Source organism: Asparagus officinalis, chromosome 8 (genome assembly GCF_001876935.1).
Source record: "Asparagus officinalis chromosome 8, Aspof.V1, whole genome shotgun sequence".
Lineage (NCBI taxonomy): Eukaryota > Viridiplantae > Streptophyta > Magnoliopsida > Asparagales > Asparagaceae > Asparagus > Asparagus officinalis.
Window position 1 is genome coordinate 55,083,973 of NC_033801.1, and position 25,604 is coordinate 55,109,576.

Sequence of the window (25,604 nt, forward strand, 5' to 3'; positions counted from 1 at the left end):
GTTTTTATACTCACCTATGCTAATTTGTAGGGGGAGCTTACGCTCTCTTATCTTTTATTGCTTTCGCCATTTTGATATTGACAAAGGGGAGAAACAAGTCAATTATTTGTATTTCTTTGATTGCTTTCTACTAGTTTTATGCATGATGATCATAATTTGTATATTCATGTAATATCATGCATATTATATATCTTTTTGTGTAGATTATTTGTTATTATCAAAAAGGGAGGGATTGCTAGGTCTCATGTTTATAAGCCTACAGTCTAATCTTGTTTTGATGATTTATAAATAATCCCTAACATCGTTTGTCTAGTGTTGTATTTATTTATTAGGTATTCTAGACAAACATCGATGTTGGAGGTTGGTTGGATTGTGCCTACACGATCATATCCATTGGAGGCTGGAAGGAAAATAGGAATGAAACCGTCATTATTCAAGTCAAATACGAGTTCGTGCTTCATACATTTAGTCAAGATGGAGGATTGTCCAAGATTGAGCTTAGCGAAGATTTTCATCTTGGGTATATTTGTTTAGGAGTTCATACTTTGTGTGTTTATACTTAGAGATCAAATTATACACACACACAACACACATAGTTTTCATTTTATTGATTTCAAGTTTAGCCACATGAATATGAAACAAGTGGATATAGCTATATACACTCATATTTGTTTCATGTTTATATGTGCTTAAAATGATTTCATTAATTAACAAATTTAAAATCAATAAAATCATGTTTATTTGCAAAATTATGTGTTTATAGATTAAAGACTTGATCACACTATTTTATATCTTTCCTCAAGTATATTAATCTATTTAAAAGAAGTTTAAAACTTGTTTGAAATCATTTTGTCAAAATCATGTGTTTTTGAGATTTCGTATTTTGACCGATTTTGCAAAATGATGAATTTTCACAATTGAGATGTGAAATTTGAAAAATTCTTTTTGTAACATAATGTTCATTTCATGTTTATAAACATTTTCTAAAGTTTTATATTTTTAGAATTAATTTGATTTTTTTAAATAGTGTTTAAAAATCAAATTTCTGTAATTCAGTTTCTGGAAATCCCATATGTCAGTTTTCGGTCGACTGAACAAGCCTTGTCGGTCGATCGACCAGAATCAGTTTTTTTTAGCTTTGTTTCTAAGGATTCCTTAGTTGAACAATAACTTTGTTTCGGTCGACCAATGGACACCCTTCGGTTGACCGAATTGATGACCGTTAGAATAACGACTAGTTTCCAGATTTTGTTATTTTATGATATTTTCTTGGTTTTTGAGCCTTTGTTTCTTGATCCTATATATACCCCATACCCTTTAACTTTTAAACTAATGAAAAAAATTTAAAATAAGTTTACATAGGGGTTTAAGTTTGTTTAATAGTTTTTAAGCGGTTTCAAGTTTGTTTTGTGAAGAAACTTTCACAAGAGGAGAAGATTGGTTCTTTCGTGTTTGAGCTTCAATTCTATCTTTCTCACTCTTGTTATTTCAGAGAAGTTTTCTCTAAACTCAATTATATCTTTACATATTTATTTGTTGATTATCAATTTTATTTAAGCTAGATTTTATATTGAATGTAGTTTTCATTATTGTTCATATTGTTTTCACACACACCCATATTTGAGCTTGAGTATTTTTACATATTATACATTTGGGTTGTGAGAGTGATTGAGTGAGCCTAAACTTAGTTCTCACTTTGTTAGAGAATAAATCATTTGTACTTTGAGCTTCAGTGTAAGATCACATTGTAATACACAAGTACACCGAGAGAAGTGTGTGGTGAGAGACGGGGTCAATTCCAAGAGGAGTGACGTTGGTAGTAAATCCTAGGGAGATGTGGTAAATCCGAGCACTTGAGGAAGGTGACACGTAAGAGGCCAACACTTGAGGGTGTATTGTGTGATTACATTTGTGCGAGTTGTGAAAGTTTTCGGTAAGCTAGAAAACTGATTGTGTGGTTTCTAAACGTTTTCGGTGAACGTTGAAAACCGGTTTTGATAGTGGAGAATTCTCCTCGGGGGTGAGGTGTAAAACCCCAAAATTTTTGAAAATATTATTATAAATGATAATAAATGAGTTTTATTATGATTGGTGATCATTCTAGGATGAATGGATCAGATTGGAATCGATTTGAAATCGATTCGCAGTTTCAGCCTCGGTATCGCGAGTCTATTGAAAACTGATACTATTTTATTTTTAGAAAATTTTCTATTGATCAGATGAGCACGAGATTTACGCCATTGATCTTAGAATGTCAAGAATGTGTTGTGGGTAAAGTTTCATTGAGTTCTGACGACGGAGACTGAAACACTATTTTGAGACGGTATCGCGTCTACTGACATCCATTGTATTTGTATTTTTAATAATTTTTATGTTGACCAGATAAATATGAGGATTACACCATTGATCGTAGAATGTTGAGACGTTCTTGTGGGTAAATTTTTATTACTTTCTGAAAATGGAGATTTGAAACTCAATTTTTTAAATAATATAAAATTATAAATATTATTTTTTTTCCTTTTCTTTTCTTCTCTCCACCTACCCCCCCACCTACCCCGTTCCTCTCTTCTCCTATAAAAAGGGACCCTCCCCTTCACTCTTCTCACACGGCAGAAAGAAAGAAGAGAGAGAAAGAGAAGGGGAGAGAGAGAAAGAGAGAGAGAGAGAGGAAGAAAAGAAAGAGAAAGAAGAAGGGGGTTTTGGCAATTTGAAAAGCAGGAACAAATAGGGATTCCAATTTCAGAGATCAATAAAGGCAAGTTCATCTCTTTCCAAACCCATCCCCAGTAAATTTTGATCTTGATGAATATACATGATATTGATGAATATACATGATATTGATAAAAAGACATGATATTGATAAAAATTGATGAATATACATGATATTGAAGAAAAGACTTGATATTGATGAAAATTGATGAATAGAATATAAGACCAAATTCCTAAAGACATGATATTGTTAGCTAGAACTATATGTACATGTCTACCGCTGGAAATACTGTCACTATTTTATACGTATGGCACTATTCATACATACGTCACTATTCATACTTACGACACTATTCATAAATACCGTTACTATTCATATGTACGGCACTATTCATAAGTATCATACTGTTCATACGTACGTCACTATTCATGAGTACTATTCATACATACTGTGGTACTATTCATAAGTATCGTACTGTTCATACGTACGGCACTATTCATGAGCACTATTACTATTCATGCATACTAGGGGGTACTATTCATACGTATTGTTATTGTTCATACATACGACACTATTCATAAGTACTGACATTATTCATACGTATGGGTACTATTTATACATACTGTTACTATTCATGCATACGATACTATTCATACGTACTGTTACTATTCATGAGTACGGATACTAATCGTAAAGTACTGTTGCTATTAGTAAGTACTGCTACTATTCATAATTAGTTATTATAGCAGATAGGCGGAGTTGGTAACCCTGACCATTTACTGGACAGTTTGGCCTAGTTTTATTTTCTGGAGTTTGTTTGCGCCGTTTGTGATGCGATCGCGGAGTTTGAGCCGCTTGATGTTATACTTACAGTCATGAATATGAAGAAATACGCATTTGAGTATCCCACAGGGATTATGACGAATTGAGATCTATTTACTTATGAGTTAGTACACCGCAAATAAGACTGCGATGATACCTATTTGTCGATCCGCACGGTGATACGATGATACCTATTTGTCGATCCGCACTATGATGCGATGATACATATTTGTCGATCCACACTATGATGCGATGATACCTATTTGTTGATCCGCACTATGATGCGATGATACATATTTATCGATCCGCACTATGATGCGATGATACCTATTTGTCGATCCGCACTATGATGCGATGATACCTATTTGTCGATCCGCGCGATGATGCGATGAGTTGGAAGAAGTTCAGAATGATAATATTATAAACTATTTACATGAGTATTTGGCGGATGCCAAAAGTGTTTCTACTCATTGTTGAGATACTTTGCTATACGAGTACACGAGATACATATGCTGCTATCTATTATGATGCTTTACTTTTCAGTTATATTTTGATTGCTTAGTACAGGGTTAATATTTAGTTATTTACTATCTGAGACATACGGTATATACATGAGGGTTTCCTTGTTTGGATTATTTCGCTCGACGTACTACGTCTCAAGTTGTAAGTTTCTAAATATTAATTCCATTAGATACAGGGAAAATGATCTAGGTAGACTATTCTTAATAGATAGAGCCTCCACTTCATCATCTAGCAGCCCTTCCCCTGGGGGCGGATGGAGGTGAACTTGCTGTAGCGCTCTAATGCTCTTGTTGTTGTTCTTTTACTTTTATTTTATTTCTCATTTCAGGCGGCTCAGAGCATCGGAGAGTCGCAGGGTGACGGAGTTCTTGCATAGTCGATGTCGCGTATTTTTACTAGTATGGACTCCACAGTGATCTTATGTTTCCATTTAGTCATTTGAGTTTGTACTCATATTGTTAAGACAATATGCCTTAGTACGATTTCTAATCGATTCATGTTGAGACATATCATGTTATTTTAGACTCCAGATGTATATCAGTTGTATTCCAGTTTAGTTTATTTGGGACATGATTTCATTTATGAGATATATCTTTCCGTATCATGTCTATAGTATTTATTTCCCTTATTTGCCTGTTTTGTACCTTCATTTATATTGGTTTCCACTAGAGGATATTACTGTGATTGGTGAAACATGTTGTTGCACAGTGGAGGTGCATGACAGGTTTGACATCTCTGGGTTCACCTTGGACTGCAGCCAAGTGTGAAAACAGTGGCGTCACATGAGGAGCAGAGACGTAGGTCGAGGGTGACCGAACTCCTTAATCATATTGTGTGTTTGTGTTTAACTTGGCGTATTATTCTTGTGCTCATTGCTTATCATATTTCTATATCGCCATTGTCTCATAGTTTATATCGCCCTTTGTTTATTTGTTATCATTGCATATATCTCATTGTATATCATTCTTGCAAGAATAAATTGTTAATTACTTTTAAATTGGTATTAATATCAGATTAGATTAGTATATACCCTATTCACACCCCCTCTAAGGTAATTTCATATACTCAACTAAAAGACCGGTCAAAGACCTAGGAATTTTGCTAAAGTTTTTGATGAGCCGTTAGTAAAAACTAGCATGTCCTAGGAATGATCTAACATCCTTGGGAAGAGGAAGGTTAAAAATGAAATCTACCCTAGCTTTGTCAACATCTATACCTTTATTGGAAACTATATGCCTAAGATAATTAAGAGTCAGATATTTCTCCTTATACAGGGATAAGTTTGAGTTGAGGCAAATACATAGAAAATGAGTCACTGAATATTGAAAAATTATCCATGAAATTTCTAAAAACTGCTCAACCATATCGGAAAAGATACTGATCATGTACTATTGAAAAGTAGTAGGTGCATTACATACCCAAAGAGCATCGGTAGGCAAAAATTCGTACATGCATGTGAAAATAGTTTTCTCCTAACCTTCAGGGGCAATCGGAATTTGATTGTATCATGAATAATCATCTAAGAAATAGTAGAACTCGTTTCTTGCTGAACGTTCAAGCATTTGTTCTATGAAAGAGAGAGGGAAGTGATCTGTCAGAGTGGCTAAAAATTGAGTTTCCTATAGTCGATGAAAATTAGCCAATCCAGTTTGAATTTGAGTGGGAATCAGCTGATTAGCATCATTCTTGATCATGATGATCCCAGATTTCCTTGGAACTACCTGAACTGGAATTACCCATGAACTATTTGAAATGAGATATATGATCCAATTATCAAGACATTTCAAAATATCATTCCTAACCGCTTCTTTCATGACTTGGTTCAATCTATGCTGGGTATCTCTAGTAGATTTGACATCATCTATCAAGTCGATTCGGTGTTGAACAATGGTTAGAATAATCCCTTTGATATCAACAATGCTCCCTCCAATGACTTCACCATTTCCTCTCAAAACATCTAAGAGGGCTTTCTTTTGACTAATGTCAAATCAGAATAAATTATGACCGGTAAAGTCTCATTCTCCTTGAGTAGTCATATTCTAAATTTCTAAATTATGACTAGTAAAATAGGACTAGAATAATATAGTCTTACTACTATAGTTCGGTAAAATACATTACTTTAGTATTCTAGGATTATTATTTTCACTCGGTCGTTTATGCATGCATTTTAATTTCATGTTTAGAATCTATCTTGATAATCTATGTTTTTTTTGATTGGAACGACAGGTTATGCTTTTAGTTCTAAAAATAAATAAAAAATAGAGTAATTTCTAGATCTAATAAATTATTTTCTAGATGGAATCTATCCTAATTTTCTAGTTAACCCTCTTGTTCTATCTGTCTTATTTCTTTTTTCTTAATTTTGTTAGATTTCATCTTTTCTTTCATTTCCTATTTCTTTTGACATTTTCATTTTCATTCTAGTTTTTTTATTTTTTCATTTTATTTCCCGTTTTCCCTTGTTTTTATTTTTATCTCTTTTATTTTATTTTTTTCTCTTTTCTTATTTGCATTCTTTTCTCCCTCCCTCTTTCTTTTTTCTTTTTCTTTGGGAGAACATAAATTCAAAGACCATTTTCAAATATTTTTCATAAAAATCTCTTTTTAAAAAATATTCATAAAAAGGAAAAAAAATTCATTTTAAAGCCAAAATCTCCCTCATTATGGTTCAATTTTATTCTATAATTTATTGTGCACTTGCAACACACTCATGCCTTGCACAACAAATAGCTACAGTGGAAGACCCTTTAGATTTAGGGGATAGTAAAGTAAAGTAAAATAAATATATATAATATAATTTTTATATCCAAATTCAATAGGGGGTGTTTGTTTGCATGCAAGTGAAAGATGAAAGTGAGAAAGTTACTTTCATTTAACAATTAATGTGGGGGTGTTTGTTTGCATGCAAGTGAAAGATGAAAGTGAGAAAGTTACTTTCATTTAACAATTAATGTGTTTGTTTTCATGTAAGTGGTTATGAAAGTGAGATGTAAGAAAGTTGCCACATAAGATTTAATGCAATTTTGACTTCCCCTAAAAAAGTGGTGAAGTCACATGAAAGTGACAAAAAGTAACTAATTTAATTAAATATTTTTAATTATATTTTCTAATTAATCTTATTTTGCCACATCATCTTCACATTGCACTTTCGATAATAATTTAATTTTTCAAACAAACACTGTATTTCACTTGCGTGCTGACATTGATATAAAAGACATTTGCAAAAAAAAGTAACTTACATATTTTAAATTCACTTTCAGATTGCCAAACACCCAGTCTTTCTTAATGGTTATATAAAATAAATAATGTTAGAGGCACACCACCCACCACAACCCCAACCACACTCCCCCTCTCATTGCTACAGTAAACCGGGTGCTACATGGGATTTTAAAAAAGGCCCCACATGAGATTTTAAATTTTTTAAAATTCCATGTGGGGCCCGTTTTACTGTAGCAATGAGAGGGGGGAGTGTGGTTGGGGTTGTGGTGGGTGGGGTGGTGCCCCCCTAAACACCAACTCATATAAAATTATTAGATAATTCTAACATTTGAAATAATTTAAAATTGGATTTGGATGAGATTTGTCATTATTATTTGGAGTTGGATTTCGGATTCGCCTCACGAAGCTCTGCCACCCGTACTGCCACTGTTCACTGGGGCGCCACGCTAGCAATCTTTGCAAACAATGACCCATTCCTCCGCACCCATCCCGGAAGCACAGTTAACCCAGGAGAGTGACAAAGATCTAGGAATCTCCGCTTTTTAATTTCACCTACCTTTGCTCCGCCACTTCCCCCCCCACCCCCACCCCCACCCAACTGCTGGAGGAGGAGAATGGCGGTCGGTTGTGGTCACTGCACTACGGCGAACTTCAGTCAGCGCTAGGTTTTCGGGGGCGAGGTTCCCCGCTTTCTCCCGAAGGAGGTGGAGAAGATCAGAGACCCTCCGGCGCGGGAACTCGCCAAAAGGATCCAGAGACTTCCCGTCAACGTAAGAACAAGATCCTCAAATCATCTATCTTTAGAACAATTTTTGTTGTATTTTTCGATAATTTTTGCTTGGTCTGCTAAAAGCTTGAGCCCTAGTCTTTCAGATTCTCGTAAATCTGCTAAATTTCGTTTAGTTTTGACGCTTCTTTCGTTGAGACTCGATTAAAAGCTTACTAATTTTATAATGTAAGTTAAAGAAACAATTTTACTCGAGCGTGCTACAGTAAATTCAATTTTTTTGGCCTTTTAATAGATTTGCTCAGTTTATTTGTCCTGTATTTGATTGAAAATGTGAAATGAAAGCCCAAATATTGTACAAGCGCGTAAATTAGGGGGGTGTCAGTCATAGATGGGTAAGGATATACTCAAGTAAGTGGGACTTATCTTATCTTAGAGATAAGATATTTGACAACTTCTAATTGGATTAGAATTAGATCCTTTCTCCCTTTAAATGAGAACTTACTGTGAAAGGAAAAGTAACAGAAAAAAGGAATATTGCTAAATCGTCCTTCCTCCTCTTAATTTTGTATTTTCGGAGTTAGCCGGGGGTGATTCGTGGGAGCTTTTTGCCATCTCGGTGTGATTGCTTTCTGACCGTTGCTTGAAGAACAAGATGCTTGGCAATCTTCACATAAGATCTGGACAAGTATATCTCTAAACAAGGGATTTAATTTCATTTGTGTCCGTAGTTTACATTGGTATTAGAGCTAGCTTAGGGTTGCTCGCATTTTTTTAGGGTTACATCTAATTATGATTGCATCTTGTATTTATTTGAATTAGATTTGTAGTTTCTTTATGGTGATATTGGCTGTGAAAACGAAAATTAGGGTATTATTATTAAAAAATCCATTTTTAATTACAATTGAATTTTTGGTGTAAAAAAAATCTAATATTTGGCATATCGGATGTCAGATCTACAATAAAAACTCAATCTTTATGATCTATTAGGAAATTTGTTATTAAATCAGGGTTTATTAAATTTTTTGAGATCACCATATATATATTTTTAACTTTTTAAAGAAATATTTAAACCTTTTTTATTTCAATTTTTCTCAAAATATTTTAAAAAACCATAGATCTCGTCGCAGTCGGTGCCAACGACGCTGATGGCGGGACCAAAGGCAAGATGTCCTATCATTGGCCACCGGAGTCACAACACCCAATTGCCACTGGTGTTGGGCACCGATGGCGATTTTTACAAAAACTAACAAAAAACCCTAGATCCAGCGCCGTCGGCGCTAGGGGCGCTGACGACAACGAGATCGGAGGTCGACTGCTCTAGGACAGAGTGCTCGTCGACCGCTATCGCTGGCACTGGGCGTCAGTGGCCGGCTGTTTGCATAAGCAAACAAAGGGCTCAGCCGTGAATTGGTGCCGTCATCGGCTGAATCTCGCAGTTAGCCTATAGGTTTCTAAAACACTAGGGTCAAATATGTAAATAAAGTTTTTATTTTCTAAAAAATTAAGAAATCTATTTTTAAATTAGAAAACTATTTAAAAATAATAAAAACAGCTCAAAAATTTTGGGAAAATTTCTAAAAATATTTTTATTATTTTCCTTTAAAAATTTTGGAAATTTCTAAGGGGGCCCAATAGATTTCATAATAAAGTTATTTTTGGGTTTTTCAGAAAATATTTTTTGAACTTTGAAAATTTAGAAAAATTATTTTTATGCACCATAAATTTAGTAAAATACTAATAGTTTCTTGGAGATTCTGATGGGGAGCTGTTCCAGTGGGAGCACCTAGGGCGTGTACCAATTTTACGAGAAACAAAAAATCCTAATAAAATTGACAAGATAAATAGGTAGTTAAATATTAAAATAATATTGTTTATTTATGTTTGTAATGCCTCATGTTTAAATGCTTACGGATTTAAATAAATAAATAATTTCAAGTGGGAGATTTCGGGTAGAGGTGGTAATGATTTAACGATCCAATCTATTCTATTTCTAAGAAATATAATTCTATGTTCTAAAATTTTATAACAATTTTAAAATTATATTCATAAACATTGTGACTGAGGCCTTAGGCTTTCTTCTCTTTGTTTGGAATTTGATTTTATTATCGATATAAAATGCTTCATGAGATGGAATGTTTTTTGGGAAAAAACATTACTCCTTACATAGGCCAATAATCTTAATGCATCCATAATTAATAGTGTCAATATTTTTCTTGCACAGATGGCTGCTAAGAACGTTATCGTTGATTTCACCAAGGGTGATAAGCTAAATGACGATAACTATTTCGTCTGACGTCGAAAGATCAAGTATCTCCAGAATGAGTAGGAGATCTTGGATTCTACCGAGACAGTGATGGCGAAGCCAGAACAGGGTTCTACTCTGGCTCACAGACGTGCTATAGAAGAGTATAATGCTTGGAAACAAAAGGATCATTCCGCACAGTTTACTATGTTGGCTACAATGAGGAACGATCTAATTAGGGAATTCGAGGACCATCCGAACTCTAAGAGCCTCTGGGATGCTCTTGAAGCGTGATTTAGACATCTCTCCATTGAGGATCGTGCTCTTACAATAAAATTAGACTCATATAAGATGTCTGCTAGGCAGGACATCAAATTCCACATTCGTATGATAGCCTCCATGATTAGGGCTCTTAGAATTGTCGGTGTTGCATTTAGTCAGGAGCAACAGATTCAGGCGGTCATCAGGTTACCTAACTCTTGGAGTGACATGAGAGTACTTTTGACTCACGCCTCAGATGTGAAAACATTCGACGATGTGCGCAATAAAATAGAACTTGAGGCAGAGCGTCGGGGCACACTCAAGACCAAGGACGTGGCTACTTCGGCTATGATAGCTGAAGGCCCAAGTCATAAGGCTAAGAAGCCTAAGCGAAAGGGATTTACCAAGCGGCCTTAAGAAGGAGTTCTGAAGTAGAAGAAGCCAGCGAAGAAGGTGGTTAAGCAAATTGACAAGAGCAAGGTCAAGTGCCTCAACTACAATAAGACCAGCCACTTCGCACGTGAGTGTCCAACATCGATTAAGGTAAGCTTTTATCTTAGTCTAGCATGTGTTGCTAGTTTTGTATACGTTGCTGATTCTACTTTTTTTTGGATGGTAGACTCAGGAGCAACGAATCACATCTACTGGGATAGATCGGGTTTTATAGTGTTTAGGAAGATTTTAGATGGGAGCAGGAAAATTCATATGGGGAACGAGTCATATGCAGAGGTGCTGGGCATCGGCGATAGAAAATATAGATAATATGTTGAGGTGTTTCCCATCCGTTCAGGGTAGGAGTAGATCTTGTAGGACGTTTTATATCGGGTGGCAAATCAACAATCTCCCAAATGTGGATAGATAATATAGATTCTAGTTCATTATTAATAGCTTCTTTCCAGAAAGGAACATCTAGAGAGGAAACAACCTCTATAAGTGAGGATCATTACCTACTAGAAAGGTATAGAAGTCATCACCAAAGTTTGTTTCTTTTCTATCTCTTTTACATTCTTCTTATTTCAATTTCTACATTATCATCAGATTCATGTGCATGATCAGAATATGAAGCATGAGAAGGTTTATCTGCATGAGAGTTCAAAGGAAAAAACATGTTCAAAGAATTTTGCTTTTTTAGTTTCAACAATAGTGTTAGGCTCCGTAACATCATTATTACTTCTAATCACAATAAATATATAAGAAGCACTATGATGAACATAACTAATAAACATGCAATCAAAAGTCTTAGGTCCCAAATTCTTTCTTTTAGGTTCAGGTAGCAAAACTTTAGCTGAACACCCCCATATTTTTAAATAATTCAAGTTAGGTGTATGTCCCTTCAAAAATTCATAATATGCAATTACAGTTTTCTTATATGGTATTCTATTTTGGATATGACAAGCAGAAATGATAGCTTCCCCCCACAGGTTAACAGGTGGTTCTGAACTAATTAACATTGCATTTATCATGTCTTTTAGTGTTCTATTTTTTCTTTGGGCTACACTATTAGTTTCAGCGAATATGGATGGGTAGTTTCATGAATTATTTCATGTTTTTCACAGTATTCATTAAATTATTTGAGTTCATATTCACCACCTCTATCTAATCTTAATCTTTGATTTTTTTTTATTTAGTTGATTTTCAACATCTGTTTTGTATTTTAGAAACATTTCATAAGCCTCATTTCTTGATCTCAACATATAGACTAATGTATATCTAGAGTAGTCATCTATAAAGGTTATATAGAATCTTTTACCGTATTGTTAAATTATTTTTCAAATCACCAAGGTCAGTATGGATTAATTCAAGCAATTCACATTCTCTTTGAACATTTATACATGATTTCTTAGTTGATTTGGATTCTACACATATTTCACATTTATCATGATTAGGTAGTTTAACATTGTGCAACATGCCTATATCTTTCATTTTCTTAATATATGAGAAACTAACATGTCCTAATCTACCATGCCAAAGATCGGAGAAGTCAACCAAGTAAGCAAAAGAGGTAGATGCATTTCCATTCATGATTTCAAGTAATTAAATATAAACAAGCCGTCATGATTTGAAGTAATTAAAATATAAACAGACCCCGACTACCATAGCCTTTTCCCCAAACTGCCCATTTTTAGTCATTACAAATTTATCGGACTCAAAGCAGACCTTAACACTAGCTTTAACAAGAAGAGACACTGAAATGAGGTTCCAATGTATCTCAGGAATAAGAAGCATATCTGTAAGAGAAGAGAGTTTCCCAAAAGTGAGCTTGAGAAGCACCTTTCCCTTACCAACAATAGGTGAGGGCGTTGAATCACCCATGAACACTTGTTCACCATTGTCAACAGAGGAGTAAGAAGTGAAGGCTCCTCCATCAGCACATATATGCACAATCATTTTAGCTTTAGAGACCACTGCAGCAAAAATATTTCCCTCCACTATGTTTGCATCTATTTTGCGGGTGCCTCACTAGTCTTCCGGTACCTACATTGTGCAGAGTAGTGCCCGGACTAGCCACACACGAAACAAATTCCTGCCCGGACTAGCCACACACGAAACAAATTCCTTTCTTCTTGAAAGACAAGTTATGACTACTTTTAGTGTTGTGGAAATTCTTGGGGTTCTATTTTGATTTGTTGTTCTCGTGAAAAGGTTTCTTAGGGTTGGAAGAACCACTTTCAATTAAATTTTCCTTGAAAGCAAGTTCCTTGGCTCTTTCGGTTTTCTCTCTTTCTTTTTTCTCTCTTTCTTTGTATTTTCTCCAATTCGGATGTGACTTACTACATCTTCATGACTCATTTGTTTTCTTGTGTTTTAGTTCTTTCTTTTATCTTTCCAAGACTGGGGTAATTTTTCAATCAAGGCTCCAGCAACAAAAGCTTCAGGGACGGTGATGATTTCATTTTTAAGGTCATCAATTAAAACATGGTATTCATGAATTTGAGATAAGATATCTTTTTCTTCAGATATAACAAAACTAAGAAAGTTTCATATAACAAATTTTTGAGTTTTAGCATCTTGAAGGATATATTTCTTGTTAAGGCTTTCCCAAAATTTAGTTGCAGTTTTATAAGGACAGAAATCATCAAATAGCTCATTACTTAAGGTGCTGAGAATTATGTCCCCAAATTTTATTAGCCTTTTCCTAATTTTGGAGGTCCTTTTTTCGGTTTACGATTAGTTATAGCAAATGCATAGACAGTTACATCAAGTATAGAGAAAACGCTTTCTTACCATCTTTTAAAGTGAGTTCTATTAAAAAGGTTCGATTTTTGAAATGTCAACCAGAGACTTAATAGCAGCAGCAACAACTATATCAGTATCCATGATTAATCTACTCTTAAGATTGTTGAAAAATTAACTAGGATTACTACTATGAAACTGAAAATAAACTTTCAAAATGAAAAGGAACTTCTTATGGTGTGATCGAGGCATGCGAATGTACTATCCTTAAGAGTAGATTGCGTCCCTCTGAGAATATGTCTCGGTGCAGCAGGATAGCAATGGCTTACCCTCCAGGATTCAACAATCGATAGCAACTGAAAGTGTGCACTCACAAATGTAGACAACCTTGAACTTTGATATATTTCTTCCCTAATAGCTGAAGAGAATGAGAGGTTTTAGAGAGAATAGTAGAGAAGAAGAGGGATTGTTTATCTCTGATTGTTATGTTTGGAGGAGGAAGTTGCTGGTTTTATAGAGCAAAGGAGATCTGTAGGAATCTTTTACAACAAAAAGTTCATTGGGAAGACAATAGACAGCGATATTTTATTGGGCAGAGTAAGACTCAATTCATAGGGCAGAGAGAAGCAATAATCATAGTTTTCTTGAGCTGTGGGAAGATATTCTCGTGCAGAGTGAAGATCTAGAAAGAGAATTGGTCAAAGATCCAAAATAAAAAGTGCAAAGCTGAGCTCGGGTTATACCCGGATTTGCACCCTCCTGCAGGCGTGATGATGGCACTCATGTGCATTAAGGTTTTATTGATCATATTGCCCAATTCTAGTTCCGGGCTCTATTAGGCTTGTGTGCGCGCGAGAGCCGCTCTACTCGTAGGCCCATTTGACACACAAAGAAAGTGCCCGCACATTTAAACGCTCTAAACTTTTTCTCAAATTCCTCGGGCAAATGTGGAGAATGTTGTTAGACTTTGAGAGATCTTAATTATTCGGAATTTTCTTTGAACTTGTTTGCGAATAATAATTTATTTTCTTTCTACACCTAATATTTTGGTTTCCTCAGGTAAGCTTCTTGAAAAGCTCTATTCCAAGTAGTTGTGTGAAGCCACTGCAACGTAAGGAAACAGAACCAGTTGTTCTCCTTCATGGTTTTGACAGGTATTACAGCTCTGATGGTTCTTCATTCATTTATACATTATTCATTTCCTAAACGAAAGAGTTTGATTAAATGCATCACACATTTAAATCAACACATAGACTCCTCTTTCCTCGAGAATAGTTGTATGAATTTTTTTCGCTATTCTCTGAGACATACTTGCTAGCAATAAATATCATTTGTGATGATTGATGGTGTAAGAAAATTGAAAAAGAAAACTAGCGAACAGAGATTTTTGTGGTTCAATGAGGTTCACCTATATTCATGGTGAGAAACTTGTGTTTTATTTTTCGTGGGATTTCCCAAAGTCCAGTATAGGTTATAAATAAGGGGTTTTTGTCTTTGAACCCAAAATTTGAACTCCATTTATTTTAAAACACATTCACTTCTAATTATACTCATACACCCAAAAAATATTCTCTTTTTATGTGGAAACCCAAAACATTAAATGCATCTTATTTGCATACTGCATTTATAAAAGAAAATTTAAAAACACCCAAGTCGCCCTTCCCTCTCTCCTTCTGTAAAATCTTCAATTCTTTCATCTCTTTTCCTCTCTTCTCCCTCCATTGAGACTCATTACTTTCTCAAGCTCCACCACCCTCCTAAGTCATCCTTCTCCTCAAACAAACCCCAAATCCTTAGACCCCTCATCAATAGTCACTGGAATATACTGTCAAGAGCTAAAAAAAACTTCCCATCTCTTTCATCCTCTTTTCCCTCCTCTCCCCTTCCATCCTTCCTCTCTCCCCCTCCTAATGTCCTCGTCTTCATCGTCGCCAACCTCGAATCCTTATATGACCACTTATCTTCATAATATACTTTGAAATGGGTGAAACTGAACTTGCTTAGAGGTTGTTTGATAAAATGCTTGACAGCTGTAAATAGAGATGTTTTTTCTTGGAATTCAATGGTTTTGTGTTGTAATGATTTTGCATTTGGGACATATTGGTTTTGCATTGAGGATATTAGATGAAATGCCACACAAGAATTTGATTTTGTTGGGAGATGTGGTTTCTATTTTTACCAACCACTTTCTTTAGTAATGTAGCAGGCGGGCCCCATCCTTTCCTCTCGAAAAAGAATTTGATTCTGTATAATTCGAAGGTTAATAGATTAATGAAGTAGAGGATATTGGTGACCATCAGATTCAACTTAATTTCTAAGTATAACATGTTAAGTTTTAAGTATTATTAACATCAAAATCTGAGTACAAAAGTAACTTCTTAATTGCTAAGTTTTGAAATTCGAATTATTACTAATTACTGAAATTACTAATTAATGAAGTTGAAAATAGTATAAATGCTAGTTTTATTATTAATGACCTTTGATTGTAAAAAAAATTATAGCGTAAATACTAGTTTGATATAATTCTGATGAAGTATAGTAACTAAAGTTGTAATTATAACAACTAAAGTTATAAGTATAGCAACTTAAAGTTGTAAGTGTAGCAACTAAAAGTTGTTACACTTACAGGTTTTGATGCTATACTTATAGGTTATGTTTCTATACTTACATGCGTTCTTGCTATAGTAATAGGTTTTCTTGCTATACTTACAAAATATATTGTTATACTTATGGGTGTTGTTGGCATGCTTACTGATTATAGTGCTATGCCTATAGATTTTGTTGTTATACTTAATAGAGTTTGATTTTATACTTTCATGTTCTGTTGCTATTAGGGTTGTGCAAACGGTCGGTTCTGTTTCTGGTCAAATTTTGCCAAATCAAACCGAATTGCCTATGATTCAAAACTGAACCAAACTGACCCAAATCGGTTCAGGTTGGTTTAGTTCAATTTGCTCAGTTCTGACTTGGGCGTGATACACGTAAATGTTAAACTCCAAATTAAAGATAAACTAACCAGTTAACCAACCATGAAGTTTGGTTTTTGAGCATAGAGGAACTGTTCTTGATATAAAGTTTGGCATGGAAATGATCAAATGCAGTATATTCTATGTTAAATTTATTGCTAAATTTATATATACAAGCCCAACTATCAGTTTGGCATAGAGCTATAAACAAGTCAAAATAAAGGTTGTATACAACCTTTCAATGCTAAATTTATTGCTAAATCTAATTTATATGAGGCATGGAAATGATCAAATACAGTAGACATTTAGAAATCCATTAACGAAAGACCAAAAAACTAAAAAGTTTGGAAAGATCCAAAATTAACAAATCATCTAGAGTATTATTTGATGATGCATAGAATCAACATTAGCTAGGGTTTTAACTTCATACCTTCATATGGATCTAAGGGGTTGATTCAACCATGATAAAGGAAACAAATAGACTAAGAGAGGTATGGACAACAAAATGAAATGTTGTGATTTGGTTATTCCGGGCCGTCGAGACTGCATGAGAACTGAGAAGACGGAGAGAGAAACGAAATGTCGAGGTTGAAATTATGTAGCCTATGTGATCATATACATGTTGGGGTTAAGCGAGTACAGGTTGTAATTCTAAAGGCTATCTGTATAGGAAATATTAACAATAACTATAATAGGGTTTGGTCAATTTGGGTGATGCGGTTAGAAAAATCTTCTTCTCAACCTGAACTAAGTTCTTATCAAAACCAAACTGAACTACTAAATTTCAGCTGGTTCGGTTGGTTTGTTTGGTATGAACTACACTGTGCTCACCCTTGGTTGCTATATTTGATTTATTATATGATAAGCATAACAACAAACAACTCAAACATATAAATTATATATCAGGTAGCTACTACACATTTATTCAATAAGGAGTACTACTTCAATATCTCATTAACACCATTCTCTTTAAACATTTCAGCTTAAATTCCACTATCCTACAATTGGAAGTTGTCACTCATCCGATTTTTGCTTTTAGTATCTCACTGCGCTTATTTTTCCCTTCTCTTTCAATATCTAACCTGAAGTTAATATGAAGTCGGGTATTTGAGTCTATCATAATATTCTTTCACGATTGTCATTGCACAACCACCGCTGATCCACTGTTGCTTCCTATCGAGCTTGTTGCTGCCGTAACTCGATTTCTCTTCATCATTAAAATCCTGTTTGGAATTACAAGGATATTACACAAATATTGTATCGGGGACTGTCATTGTTTGATCCCGGCATTGCTAATAAGTTTGAATCCGCAACCTATAGCCTCTCTTCTTCCGTCAGCCATCAACATAGCTAGCAAAAAAATTAAAAGAATACAACCCATCAACACCTCCCTCAAAAAAAAAAAAAAAATCTTAACATGTTCCAATGTCTCTTACCAATTTCAACAAACAACTAATAGGCATTATTTCTTCAGTTGAATAAAGGGTTCCTTTCACAAATATTTCGTGAAACCGTTGACTAGGGGATGAAGGTGTATGAATCGTCAAACTCGTTCAGCTCACCGGAGGGGGATGAGGTTTTGTTGGCTTTGTTGGTAGGAAGGTTCGAGGTTTGCACATCACCAATAAACAAACTAGGGCAGAGAGAAAGGGAAGTGGAGAAGATGAAAGAAGTAGAGAATGATAGAGCTCTTTTTAGCATTATTGTGGAGATAGAAACGGGATATAAAAGATGTGATGTTATTGGAGAGAGAGAGAGAGAGAGGAGGTAGGAAGAAGAGAGAGGAGGTAGATGAGAGTGATAGGAGAAGGTAGGAGAAGTGGGGGTAGGGGAGGCGGCGGCAGTGGAGGGTTAGCGGTAGGGAGGAGGGAGGATGATGTCACTAGAGGGAAGGGAATGGTTTATTTTGTTGTAGAGAAGACAAACAACATTTTTTGGTATTTTTATATATTTAATTTAAGGGATACAATATACGTCCATATTTGTATTTTGTAATTTTGGGTTTAAATATAACTACAGATTGTATTTTGGGTTTAGGGATACAAATAGTAGTATATGGTTTTAAAGATAAATGAGGGTAAAAGTTTGGGCCCTATAAATAATTATATAGAGGAGAACTTTAAAGTCACCAAAAAAGGCAAGATATCTATATGATCAATTTATCACATGGAGATCTGTAGAAAAAAGAAAAAAAATGATATTCTATTACCTAATTACAATCATCCTACTATATCAATAGATATCTCAAAAATATTGCATTGACCTTGTAGATTTGAAATATTCATCATATAATCTCCAAGATCTTGAGAATTTTCAGCATTTCCCCTTAAATTGGAGCTATATTACCCGGATACGACAATTCCGGTGCCGTACATGTGTCCCAACATGTTTTGAGTATGGCTGCGTATCCAAGACTCAGTGTCGTACATGTATCCCAACATGTTTTGAGTATGGCTGCGTACCCAAAAGTCTTGGACATGGATGGGTTCACTTTATTTTTTGGCTAAATGGCACTTAAATATCTTATAATTTCACACTATTCGCACTTATATACCCTCAGTTGTATTTCGTAGCATTTGTATACCGTGAGTTGGTCAAAATTAGCATATTGATACCCTATGTTTTGCAAACATAACAATTTTTATTCAAAAGTTCACTTATAATATTTATATGCTATTCTTATAGTTTTTTCTCTATTAATCTTGTTGAATTCATTGTTAAATCTTTTAAAATACTATTTTTGAAATAGAATTATGATGCATCTAAAATTAGAATTTGAGTTGGTTTAATTATAATTTAATAAATATTGATGGTTAGAAAGCTCCAAAATTAACATATGAATGTTATATGGGAACTTTTGAATTAACAATTTTCACGTTTGCAAAATATAAGGTATTAAAGTGCCAATTTTGACCAACTAAGGGTATATAAATGCTACAAAGTATAATTGAGGGTATATAAGGGCTAAAGGAGTGAAACTATAAGATATTTAAGTGCTATTTAGCCTTATTTTTTTGAGAAAGGGATTGGTTCATTTGTTGGGTTCAGTTGTTGCTTCGGTTATTGGAAGATGAGAAGAAGGCCTAATGCCCCAATCAAAGTGCTCAAAGATAAAAGTTTGTTAAAATGGAAAATTAGATTTCTTAGATATAGACTAGATTGGATAGTTAAATCATAGTGTTGTCTCTACTTGACATCTCCAACTTGAAATTATTTATTTATATATTCCAATATGCATCTGAACATGCGTCATAACAGCCATAAACAATTCCTCTTTTATATTAAACTATCTATTTAATATTGTCAATTTTATTAGGAATTTTCATTTCTCCTAGAAGTGGTACATGTCCCAAGTGCTCTATCTAGAACTACCCAACAAAATCTGTAAGATTTTATTATGATTGTATAAAAAACTTTTTGGTGTATAAAATAATTTTTGTCAGCTTCTAAAGTTCAAAAATTATTATTCTAAAATCCTAAAAACTCATTACTATGAAATATAATGGATCCCACATTAGAAATTTCCTAAATTTACAAAAATGAATAAGAAAAATATTTTCTGGAAACTTTTCTTAGTTTTCTAGATATTAAAAATTTTAGTGTTCCTGATTTGAAATACATTTATCCAAAATTTACGCAAGATGACGCTGCCACCTTCTCTTTCAATCTGCCCCCTAAGGTTTAAAACCCTAGGGGCAGTTTTGTGAACAAGTCTTCAAATCTATTATTCTCTACATGGTTATACACACACACACACTCCATTGCCAAATGTTAGTAATTCTGGAATTCTTATATTAAACACTTTATTTTCTGTTCAATCACATACAGTCCATGAGAAATCTTTTCTTCATCAATCTTGTTCATTGTAGTTCTATCCTAATTTCAGAAGGACTAAAAGTGGCATCACGGTTTAATGAGTAAGTACTAACAAATAATAATTTGTAGCTAAAGAAGGCATAAATAAAACTTTTGCGTTATAGAATTGGAAAAAATTGGTTTCATCCATTCCTTGTATAGGAGCCGAGGATCCACTAGCAACTGAAGTTGAACATCAACTAATAGATTCTTTGAAGTTAGATATGCATGAAGGGTTTCTGTCATATGTCATATGATTGGTGTTCAAATAATAATTTGTAGGTAAAGAAGGCATAAATAAAACTTCTGCATTATAGAATTGGAAAAAATTGGTTTCATCCATTCCTTGATGGGAGCCAAGGATCCACTAGCAACTGAAGTTGAACATCAACTAATAGATTCTTTGAAGTTAGATATGCATGAAGGGTTTCTGTCATATGATTGGTGTTCTTTTATGTCTATGATCTAACTAGAATGATAGCTGGAATTACTTAAAAAACCTTATGATTTACCATGAGAGCTAAAGTTTGGTGTGAAATAATGTGTAGCGAAATTGAAAGTGGATTGTCTTCTAGCTTACAAGAAAGAGAGTATTCAATGGTGAATGCCTTTATTTAAAGTAGCCTCTAAGAAAGGGAAACAATTCCAAACTTGTAAGTAGCAAGCAAAAGTTGTACTCTTAAAAGTGGATTGTTATTTTTTCTGTCCAACTGTTGCAGAGCTTGTGTCAGTCTTCCAATTGAGACTTGAGATTTAGTACTAGCAGTTTGAGCAATAGATTTATTATAATTTTCCCCAGTGGGCTTGAGGTAGGGTATAAATAAAAAATTCACCCTTGATGTGCCCTATGGCATCACAAGGGTTGCATCTTGGTGTAAAACAAACTACTCCTCTTCACCCACCACGAATACTACTAAAACTGTGAAATATATTGCCTTCAACATAAGAGACATTCTCTTGATCAACCTTATCTTTATTTGCAACTAAAGGGTCCTCATTGTTATCACCTATAGAGAAAATCTAACCTTTCTTAAATAGAGATTAGGAAGATATTACACAATAGCTCAACAATATCTTATGATATCTACTAAATCTACTAATACCAAATTATCGAATATCTAATACTTTCCCTCAAGCTGGAGCATATATACTATTTATGTCTAGCTTGTTACAAATAGGAAGAAAACATCTAGTAGAAGCTCTAAGCGGATAAGTAAATAGAAATCCTAGGCGAATAAGCCAGTAGAAACATCCTAAGTGACAGAGTACACCAGTAGGAATATACTAGGCTAGTAGGTCAGTAGAAACCCTAGGCGGGTAAGCTAGTAGAAACAACGTCGAAAGAAAACCACTGTCCTTGCTTAAAACTACCAAAGATGCTGAAGAGTGAATAATGACCTTGATTACTGTTCATCACATGAATAGTAGACACAATTTTTTATTTAGGTTATTTCCTGGAGGGTGTTTGTTAAGATCTAGAAAACAATGATACCAAGGTTGTTGTTGATGTTGAAGCCATCGATGCCATCGAGGGGAGGATGAAGGCCATGCAAAACCCCTTGACGGCCTTGAGATCCCAAAAAATGGGAGAAGTTTTGTAGGATCAAGTAGGTTTTGATAACATGTAGATAAAATAGTAAAGACAAAATTATTATTCATCTTAAATAGAAATTAGGAGGATGCTACCAAATAGGTATGAGATAAAATCATATCTAATTATATCTTATAGTATCTCAGCAATATCTTATAATATCTACTAGATATGCTAATACCAGTTTAGCACTAATATCTAATATCACCTTTATTTTTTAATCCTATAGGTTATATCTTTAACCCTTGTAGAAGCTTCCTCACCTTGAATAGAAAGAATAACATCAAGTCTAGGCCTCTCATGAAAATATCAAGCATTTTCATATTAAAAATCAAAAGTGGAAAGAAATTGATATATCTTATCATTAACATTACATTTTTGAATTTCGTTCAAATTTGTTGTGGGAAGTAGTAAACACCCAATTCTCCCATCTAGCTTTAAGAAAGGCATGATATTTCAGTCAGGTTGCTTATTTTCTTTGGCGTGAGATGCATTCGTTTTCAACTAAAAGATACAAGCACGATTAGTTTCTTGACCATACATTTCCTTAATAGCATTCAATAAATTGTTAACAATAACGGAAAGGATAAAAATTTGTGTTATTTTAGGATTAATGGAATCTAAAATCCAGTACATGACTAATTTACATTAGCTTTCCATTTATCATAAGCAGGATCATCAAAACATTTAACTTTATTCTTGCCATTCGTATCATCGAGTTTGGACTTTCCACAAGAGAGGAAGTTATAGATCTGGACCACGGTAGATAATTAAGTCCTTCCAACAATATAATTCATACATAGTAGCTTCAGAATTACCTCTATCCTCCAAAGCTGTTAAGAACAAAGGAAGGGCTGACCTGGTTACCAATAGAAATGTAGAAATAAGTACTCGATCCTTTGAACTACATCAGCTTTAACTTGATGGACGTGGGTCTAAGCTTCTGATACATTGTAAGAAAATTTAAAAGAGAAAATGTATGACATAGATTTACATGGTTCTTCCAGGTTCTACTACATCTTTGGTGGTGAAAATAATTTCTTTGTTTTCTTCATATCTCACTTGGACCACCACAAGATACAAATAATTGCATGGATGGGAAATTCAAACTCAATAAAAAGCCAAGATATCCCATACGGTTCAATTTATCACAGGGAGATTTCTTTTTAGAAAAGGAAAAAAAGGAAAATGCCACTACCTAATTACAATATCATACTGTATAATAGAGATCTCAAAATATTGCATTCACCTAGGAGATGTGAAATATTCATGATGTAATCTTGGAGATCATGAGAATCTTCAACAGATGCTACTGCCATTCCATCTCTGTAATAAGTGGGTCTCCTTCCATGTACGTTATCCTGGAAATCTGATAGCTAAGTTTTGCTTTGGCTTGATGATTGTATAAGATATAGTCCTAATGTACTGGATGAGGCATCATTTTCTCTGTTCATCCCCCTAGTCTATACAATCTAAAAACGAAAGTTTGAAGCATCCATGTAATATATCAGGCTTTAAACATGCTGATCTAATCCAACTAGACCTGGCCACGACCCTGGGCCAGGGATTTTCTGGGAGGGGTTTGGCCCTTTGTTTCCGAGCTTGGGAGCTGCCCAAACCCGACTGCGAGCCTGACCGGACAGGCTCCTGGCAGGGCTCAAGCCCACCCAGGAGATCCTTTATGACTTAGTTTTGTATGTTCCCTAGGCTAATTTATTTAAAAAGTTAACAAAAGAGAAAAGATAAATTTAAAAACTTAATTTAAGACATGGATTGGGCCCAAATTTGGGCCAAGTTCCTTTTTTTAAATGGGTCAGGCCCATTTTATTTGAGCTAGGAATTAACTCAGGACCATGTTGTGTCCGGGTAAGGGTCGGGCGTGGATCAGGGTTTTGGGCCCTCTGCCCAGCCCGACCCGTGAATAATCCGAGTTTGGGTTAAAACCTGGCCCATACGGGCCGGGCTTTTAGGTCGGATTGGCCTGGTGGCTGGGTCTAAATCCAACCAAAATTAAAAGACACCGTCGATGTTGGCGAATAACATTAAATAACAACTAAATCTGGTGAAACCAACTAATAAATGAATATTGGAAATACTGCAAGTTAATATTGTAGTTTCATGTTTGAGAAAATTAAAAAGTTCAATTAATAAGAAGCTTATGATTAAATACTCATTCCATGTATTACTAATTTCAACCTGAAACTGCTGCCAAAATAACCACCACTCTCAATACAGTGACTAATAAGGGTTACCAGTGATCGCATCTATCATCATGATTTCCAACCTTGATAATAACTTTCCATTGGATGCTATCCACAGTTCATGCTTAGAATGGAGATACACATATCCATTGCTTGAGGATGCTGGTCTAGAGACATGGGCACTGGATATTCTTGGATGGGGTTTCTCTGATTTAGGTATGGATTTATTTGTTTTATTCAATGGTAATGCTGGTTAACACTGATAAAAGTACCCAGAAAAAATGGTTAAAGTACAAGCATGTGAGTGAATTCCACCTTACCTTTTGAAACTTTTATTCATTTTCTGTGTGTTCACAATTGCTAATCAAATTTCTCAGAAACTCTACCACCATGTAATGTTGCTGCCAAGCGTGAACATCTTTATCAGGTACATTTTGCTGCTTGTCTAATGTTGTTTGTATGGTGCGTTTCCAAACTTTATTTTTCAATTATTATTTCGGAATGCTTATTATTTCAGAAAGCATAAAGTTATGAAAGGAACTTGTGTCACTAGCAAATATAATTTCTTCCTGAACGTTTTATGATAACTTCATTATGAATACTGCTTATGATGACTTGGTTGCCTTCCGAGCTGCAACATTTCTTCTGGCAATTTTGCTATTGCTCCATTTTTTGTTCATTGCCTCACTTTACATTCATTCATGCAAATACTCTCACTCTAATTAGTTTTGGGTTACCTTATCATGCAAATGTAGCTTCATTTGGCTCTTTAAGATTTTTAATATGATTCTCTGTCATAAAATATGTCTTACATTAGGCAAGCCAAAAGTTCCCTCCGCCAAGAATTTGGCAGCTACTGACCAAGCTTTACCATCAATTGGTGACAATTTCTACGAACTTTTTTTTTTTTAAAAAAATGACCATTTCTACAAGCTTGGTCATTCTTTTCCGGATCTTTCTCAGCTTCATTGCCAACCATTTTAGTAGCACTATTGATGCGTAATGGAGGTGATCGGATCTGATTGTAGATCTGGATCTTGAGGGAAAAAAGAAAAAAAAAGAAAAAAAAACAGAAAAATTTGGGCTTAGGCCGGTGTCCCACTCAGCACCTAACTTGATTTGGCTTCACACTTCCTAGTTTTACGCCTACAGAATCACTCCAAAATCACAGAATCACTCCAAAATCATCTCTCAAAACTCAAATTTTATTCATCAATTTTCCATTCTCCAAAATAAGAATTACAACCTCTTTTATAGGGGAAAAAAAGAAAAAGAAAATCCTAAGAAGTTAGATAACAAGAAATAAAATCG

At 34.5% G+C, this 25,604-nt stretch overlaps 1 protein-coding gene across 1 annotated transcript in view; it reads left to right on the forward strand.

The window, feature by feature from the left end:
* LOC109821262 (2-hydroxy-6-oxononadienedioate/2-hydroxy-6-oxononatrienedioate hydrolase-like) overlaps positions 1-25,604 on the forward strand; it is a 96,588-nt gene that overhangs the window by 20,324 nt on the left and 50,660 nt on the right. The window contains exons 4-7 of the mRNA XM_020387444.1: positions 7,939-8,043; positions 14,740-14,834; positions 24,412-24,509; positions 24,671-24,720. Of these exons, the coding sequence (XP_020243033.1) occupies positions 7,939-8,043; positions 14,740-14,834; positions 24,412-24,509; positions 24,671-24,720 (348 nt within the window). The remainder of the gene's footprint in view (positions 1-7,938; positions 8,044-14,739; positions 14,835-24,411; positions 24,510-24,670; positions 24,721-25,604) is intronic.